This window comes from Echinops telfairi, unplaced genomic scaffold (genome assembly GCF_000313985.2).
Source record: "Echinops telfairi isolate 266 unplaced genomic scaffold, ASM31398v2 ScPeMD7_1;HRSCAF=3_0, whole genome shotgun sequence".
Taxonomy (NCBI): domain Eukaryota; kingdom Metazoa; phylum Chordata; class Mammalia; order Afrosoricida; family Tenrecidae; genus Echinops; species Echinops telfairi.
The window spans coordinates 2361561-2369058 of NW_022103896.1; the positions used below are offsets into that span (position 1 = coordinate 2361561).

Here is a 7498-nt window from a genome sequence, read left to right on the forward strand (position 1 = left end):
GGCCCGTGGGGCTTCCCAGACTGCTGTCAGTTTGCAAGCTGCTGAGCCTCCCCAGCCAAAGCCCCTGCCATCGAGTGGATGCCACTTCCCAGTATCCTGTGGGACAGGGTGGAGCTGCCCCTGTGGGTTTCTGAGACAGTCACTCTTTACGGGAGTGGAAAGCCCGTCTTTCTCCCTCGGAGTAGCTGATGGTTTCAAACCGCCAACCTTGAAGTTAGCAGCCCAGTGCATCATCACTGCGCCCCAGGGCCCCTTATCTCCCCATAAAAGAGGTGGGGTTTATAACACAGACTTTGTTGGGAGTCAAAATTCAATCCGTGACACCTCCCGACGCTGAGATAAAAGTATTCTGTGCAGGCAGAATTCTACCAAAGCAAAAAAACCCTTCCATTCCCTAAGGTTCCCTAAGCCCAAGACCAAACCCACTGCCCTCGAGCTGATCCTGACTCACGCCGACCCTGTAGGATGGGCACAGCTTCCCCACATGGTTTGCCAAGCTGTCCTCTCTGCAGAAGCAGATGGCCTCGTCTTTCTCCTGCAGAGCGGCTGGTGGGTTGGAACCACCAACCTTCCGGATAGCAGGCCGGTGCTCAATCCACTGTGTCACCGAGGCACCTTTCCCTGGAGACAGGGCAGGACACCCTGCCAGGCGGCTCCTTCTCAGCTAAGGCAGGGACCCCACAGCGGGGACCAGCCTGCCTTCCCTCCAGGCGGCCCTGCAGGCATTTGGTCTGCTGGAACCCTCTAGAAACCCAGAGAATCACAGATGTGACCCCTCTGGGCTTCCGTGTCACCGATGGTGAGCTGTCCTTGTTGCCCTGACACACTCCTCAAAGGCCAGGCGACACACACCGAGGCCCTGCCCGAAAACATTCCTGCCCGGCCAGCGTGTGAGCAGAGAGTCACCACTCACAACCTAACCCCACAACCCCCACAAAGGAAGACTCTGGAAGGTGAGCAAAGGGCAGCAGCGTGGAGCATCCTCACCCACGCGATCCTGCAATAGCTTACAAGTGCATGCACAGAGAGGTGGGTGAGCCAACAGGGGCAGGGGGTGCAGGAGACACACCTGGCAGGCACGTGGAGGCCCCGGCAGAGACCACGGCGGGCAGTGTGCCCAGACACACAGCACAGCACACGAGGGCCGAGCTCTGGAAACTCGGGGAAACCAAGGCCAGCTGGCATCACATAGCCCACCGAGACCACCTCGTCCTACCTCCTACTTCGGTGAGTCTGAAAACTGGGTCTTCAAGCTGCTCAGTGCCGGCTACGGCACCGCGTATGGTCTCATCCCGTCCAGAGCAAGGGAAATTAAATGAGTCGGGAAAATTAGAGACCCCAGGATGAGTGACCACACTGAGCACCCGAACCACCGCCTGCACCTGTCTGAGCCCAGAACTAGATGGTGCGCACCCACCACCACCAACAGCTCTCATGGGGGTCGAAATGGGAGGAAAAAGAAAACGAAACTTCAAGCCGTAAAGCCAACCAGATTTACTGTTCTGCTGAGAGGCTGGCAGAAGCCCCAAGACCATGCCCCTCAGACACCCTTCAAACGTGGCCCTTGATCCACGCCTGGAGGTCATCTTTCATCCAAACCACAGTCAGCACGGCCTCCGAACAAGCCAGCCCGCGGGACCAGAAAGGGCGGCGTCTGCTCAGAAGGCCAGAGGCCAGAGGAAGCGGGAGCACGTGCTGCAACACGGCGGGATTGCTGCCCACGTCAGGAAACAAAGAATGTGCACAGACGGCTGACCAGCGTGGCCGGCCAGCTCCCACCCAAACTGCAGTCCGACAAGCTGAAGCAAAGACTGAGCTCAGCCCCAGCGCTCTCCTCCAAAGCAACCCATGTGACCGCCATCAACAGGTGACCAACCCACACCCTGGGACACTGTGCGGTCGGGAATGACCTGCTGACACACGGGGCAAGGGAGGGCCTGGAGATGGCACATGCGGAGAGATGGGTGCCAGGCACAGAGGACCGCACCCCGCGAGATTCCACTCAGAAGGAGCAAGCCAGACAGAAGGCGGGCTCCTGGGTGCCGGGGACAGCAGGGCCAGGAGGGGAGTCACTGCTGACAGACACCACCCCCACCACCAGGTGCTCATGAAAACATCTCAGACAAGCTGGGCTGACAGCTGTGAACACCACAAACGACATTCAACCGCACATCTGGACATTATGGGCAGGACAGAGCTCATCTTCCATGTCTCTCTGCACGGTAAGCGCTCAGCCAAGATCTCAAAGGGAGTGGGGGGAGGCACTTACGTGCAGGGGCCGATAGTACTGGGCAACCACACCGTACGTCCTGTTCCCGCAGACGTCCGTCAGGACTAGGAAGTGGATACAGTCCTCCTTTGGCTCAGGGGCCACACACATGCCTCCTGGGGACAGACAGAGGGCATCTGGTCACGGCCATCAGCAGGCCCCCCCCACCCCCCTCAGGCCCAGGCTATCCACAGTCAACTGTCCTCGGGGCACGAAGCGCAGCTGCCCCCCTCCCTCTCAGGATGGCCATGGCTGAGACATGCTGGTTCCCTTGGTGTGGCCGGGGGCTGCCTCCCACAACCCGACTGGTGGAGCCCCCAGCCTGTGGCCCTCAGACCCCTCAACCCAACCCCAGGGTCCACCCTGCTGCCAAACAGGAGTTTGGCCTACACCACCAACAAAACACCACTGAGGGGCAAACACACACACACACACACACACACACACACACACAAGCCCAAGGACAGCATTTTCCCCAAACCCAAGCTCAGAAGGCTAGCTGGACCCAAATGGCCTGAGAGAAGGCCAGACAGACCAACGGATGTGCACGGGGCCCGCAAGTCTGAACTGATGAAGGGAGAGCCGGTGTCCTCTGAGAGTGATGTACCAGCAACACTGCCCAGAAGTCATTCAAAAGAAACAAGTGCCGTCTGGGCCCTCGCGCCCCAAGGACGATTTCAGACACAGCCACCAAAACCAGCCTCGCTGCCAGGGAGTCGCCACGACCCACAGCACCCACAGCACCCGTAGAGGGACCCACAGCCACCCCGTGGGCTCCTGAGACGGTCCTTCTACCTCGGAGCTGCTGGTGGTTTCAAACCGCCGACCCTGCAGGTGGTAGGCCACGGCACAGCCACGGCCCACGCGGGGCTCCACGTCAGGAAGGAACAAGTCCCGCAGTGGGCCACCAGGGGGCCACCTACCTGGGAAGCAGAGCTGCCGCAGGGCCAGCAGGTCCACGTCGTTGGGGATGCTGACCTCCTCGGGCTCGGGAACCTTGGGGGACCCCGGGAGGGCCCGCCAGGGCTCGGGCTTGGGCAGGTCCCTCTTCTTCCTGAAGGAGCGCCTTCGATTTTTCCCCAGGGCCCCGCTGTTGGCACTGGGCACCGGGCCCTCCTCGTGGCTGACAAAGGGAGGCACGAACACCGACAGGACCTCAGGGTCAAGGCCCAGCGTGTCCCCGCCTTTCTTCTGGACCACCTGGACAAGGCAGACACTGGGGTCAGTGTGGCGGGCTCGGCTGCCCACAGGGACCACCGAGGCGGGGGTGGGGGAGTGGGGTGAGGAGTCCTGCCCTGCAGTCGCCTGGGGTGGGCTGGGTCCCAGGGTCAGGAGGCCGTGTGATACTGCACACAGGGGCGGGGGACCAGTTAGCTCAGTGGGCACCGGCCGCCGTGTCCTTGCGAGGTTGTGTGAGCAGTTTCGCCTGGGTCCACCACAGCGTCCCCGTGGGGGTGGGGGGGCACGGCCGGGCCCCTGGGTGCCTGGCTTCCTGGGTCCTCCAGCCCTGCCCATGCCAAGGAATGCCGGGAGATGCCAGAGTCAGGCACACTCCCGGAGAAAGCAGACCCTCAGAGATGGCCTCCCCTAAGAGAAACCCACTCCCTCCGAGAGACTCTCCCTCAGCGCCCCCAACCTGGCAGACACCCTGGTCTCCCCTCCGGCTGGCAGCCTCCATAACCGAGACAGACAGTGGTGCCGTCCTGAGGACCCCACTCGAGGGGCTTGTTCCCGCAGTCCTAGACCCCAGCCGGCTGTTAGCCCCAAGTCCGGGGAGTCACCTGAGCTCTCAACCCCACCTCTCCGCCCGGGCGCGGACAACCATTTGTTCCGGTGGGGGCAGTATGAGAGGAGGGAGTGCACCTCATCCCTCTCAGGGTCCCTCCAGATGGCGGGTGCCGGGAATAATGGAGACACAGAACCTTTGTTTTCCAAACCACCCACCCGCCCCCCAGCACCCCTGCATCACCCTCTAGGGACGTGCATGCTGTCACTCCCTCCCTTGCTGCCATTGAGTTGGGCGTGCAGCGACCTCCAGGACAAGGTAGAATGGCCCCGTGGAGGCCGAGGCCCTGACTCTGCTCATCTTTCTCCCATGGAACGGCTGGTGGCTCCCAACTGCTGGCTTGGAGGATGGCAGCCCAGTGCGTCCCCACCTGGCCTCCAGTATGCTCCCTGCGTCATGCCACAGCCTACCCCAAACCTCAACCAACAAGGCTCCCAACAGCCCGCTGGCCTACTGGAACCAAGCCAACGCCTTCAACCAAACCACCACAACACATTTAGAAAATAATCTTCTTCCAGGGGTGGGAGGGGGTGCGGCTGAGGGAGATGAGTGTGCAAAACACAGCTGTCTCATGGGAGTCTCAACAGCTGTGACCTTTCAGAAGGGAGTCTTAGGGGGCACTTGTGGACAAGTCTGCCCTGCACTTTTCCCAGGTTCCAGTGGTCCCCAGCATTCCCAGGCTTGCAGCTACCCCTTCCCAAGGCCATCTTCCCGTCTGTGTCTCCTCCCCTGTGTCACAAGGGCACCACTGGGCAGATGGGGACCCGCTCTGCTCCAGAACTTCCACTGACCACACAGTCACAGGCCCTGTTTCCACCCAGGGTCATATTCCCCGGCACCAGGGCTAGGGCGACCACACCACTGAACAACGTAGGGGTTAGGGGTAAAAATTCCCAGGTAAATCTCCTCTCCCCAAACACGTCACTAATAGTCTTCTGTTGACCAGAAAGCCTTGCGAATCACATAGCAACTGATTAACACATGGTTTCCATGTTATCTGTACTACACACAGTACTTGTCCAATAAAGCAAGAGGCAAGAAGATCTGATTGGGAAAATCATTAAGAAGAGAAAATACATTTATAGGACTGCACTAGATTTATCAATACCGTAAATTTAACATAGTCTGTATTTATTGGGGGGGGAACCTGCACAGTTCAAAGCCATGCCTGACAAGGGACAAGTAAACACCAGGAGACCTCAAAAAAGTAGGTAAAAAAATTCCATTACTTTTCTTCTTTTTTAAAAAATTTCAAACGGAATCTTTATTTTTAAATAGGAAGGGACTTCAACAAGGTCAGGGGGAAATGGAGTTTAAAAGATAAAATTGAAAAAACACTAATCTAGCTCTTAAAAAACTCCACAAGTTCAACACAGCTCTAAGTGATGGCATGGAGCCTGGGGATTAAAATGTTCCTGTTCTTCATGCAGTCTCAACTCACGCTATTAAAAATGTCTACACCTGCCAGAGAGGAAGTGAGCTCCCTCCTCAATCCTTGGAATATAGATGCAAATCTGAGATCACCTCTAAACGGAGATGTCTGGAATTCTGCACAGGAGAGGTAGAAAACAAGTCTAAGTCAAACTGCGATTCTCGTGGGGTGTATTCGAGGGTGTTTCCTGTTTGGTTAGCCTCTCAGGCCCCATCCACGGGACTCTGAGGAGCTGCTGGAATGTGCAGGTCCAGGCCTAAGGCGCCTGTAATCTCCGATGCTGTGGACAAGGACTGTTTATCATGGGTAGAGCCCTGTGCTCCCTCACGTCAGCTGGACAGAGCTGGGGAGAGTGACTGCCCAGGAGTGTTCAAGCCATTTACTTTTAATTCACTTTTCCAAGAACTTTCTGAAGCCCCCTCATACCCTTTTTTTTTTCCGGGGGTGGGGGACACGTTTCTATTCATAACAGAGTAGATTGTGGGATTAAAGAACTTTGTCAACAAAAATAAGCTCCATCTTATCTAAGAAATAAACCAGAAAGTTTTGTTTGGGCTTAGGGCCCTAAACTCAAATCTCAGCCAAGGAGCCGATTTCAACTCACAGTGGCCCTCTGCCATCCGAACTGTCAGGTGGCTACTTTTCATTCCATACATCACCAGTGCCTGAACCACAAAAGGATAGGGTTTGGAGGGCGTTTGTTCTCATATAATAAAATTCTTTTCAACGCCTTGGGAATTCATTTAGGCTGTTATGAAAAAAAAATACAGCTCGCTAAATAAAATCCTGTGGGGTTAATCTTGCTACCCCCATGCCAAGCCCTTTCCTGCCCGCATGGAGAATCAGGAGGCTAAAGGGAGAACTCGGTTGAGCTAGCTGGCTCCACGCTCCCCTGAGCTGTGGGAAGGCCCGGCCCATCTTGTGGAACCAAGAAACGGGCTAAGGTTTCCGTTGGTCTATCCTCTCTTCAAAGATGCCTCAGACAGAGGTGACGAACCCACATGTTGTAATCGCCCTAAAAGGCCAGAAACTGAAACCAGGCCTTTTCCTGTTCCGGGACGCCCTGGTTTAGTGAGGAGGCCGGGAGGTGGCTGAGGGTCGGAGAAGAAGGGGTCATCCACAGAGATGCACTGGAACTGTGGGGAGTGGGCAGGAGGAAGGGGCAGTGCAAACCCATGGCCACATTAAAAACACACAAAGGAGTCTGCCCCGTTCCCAGTCACCCTACATGGCAGAGTGGGGCTGCTGACCCAGGGGCCTGAAGCCAGATATATTTGTGGGTGCAGCCTGCCTCCTCTGCCGCTGACCTGGGTGAGCAGCCCAGCCGATGGCTGTGTCCCAGGGACACTCACTCCCTGACGGTCAATGAGAGAAGGGCTGTGTCATGGAGGAACCTGGACGTGAAGTCACACTGCCTCTCCTATAATGGTGGCAGTGTCCCCTCCCGCCAAGCCCACGTTTTCCTGGACAGACAGGGCTCCCACACCTCCTGGGCGGGTCACACTGCTGCCATCTGGACGGAGCCCCGGTTCGCCCCAAGAACTAAGGCACTGGATGACTCATTAACCGCGGAAAAGGCAGAACAAGGGGGCGGGCCAGGAGGTGAGGGGTGGGCAGAGGCCTCTGACTAGGGGCAGAAAGCAAGGGCCTGCTGTTTTCCAAGGGGTGTGACTTGGGCGCTAGGGAGCAGAGATGAAGACAGAGAGGGAAAGGGCACCCTCCGCGGGAAGAAAGGTGCCCGGTGTTCTTGCAAAAGTCGCCGCAGGCAGACTGAAAGGTGCGCCCTAACCAAACCCGTCACGCGGCCCTACAACACCACTGCCACCGTCGTGGCGAGTAAAACTATTTCAGGAGCGAACCGCATCCCCCTACCCCACATCCGGGCGCCTGGAGGCAACATGCCGGACCTGCAGGTGAGCGCTTCCCGTCACCAGGTGAACCGCTCCGTACGCCGCCAACTGGTGCCACCACGGCTCCCGGAAGGGGCAGGGGCGCCCTGGTCGCTCGCAGT

The 7498-nt window shown here is 57.7% G+C and overlaps 1 protein-coding gene across 1 annotated transcript in view; it reads right to left on the reverse strand.

The window, feature by feature from the left end:
- The window catches only part of DENND3 (DENN domain containing 3), a 98393-nt gene that overhangs the window by 31350 nt on the left and 59545 nt on the right, over positions 1 to 7498 (reverse strand). The window contains exons 2-3 of the mRNA XM_004697637.2: positions 3193 to 3615; positions 2270 to 2385 (exon numbers count right to left, since the gene is read on the reverse strand). Of these exons, the coding sequence (XP_004697694.1) occupies positions 2270 to 2385; positions 3193 to 3615 (539 nt within the window). The remainder of the gene's footprint in view (positions 1 to 2269; positions 2386 to 3192; positions 3616 to 7498) is intronic.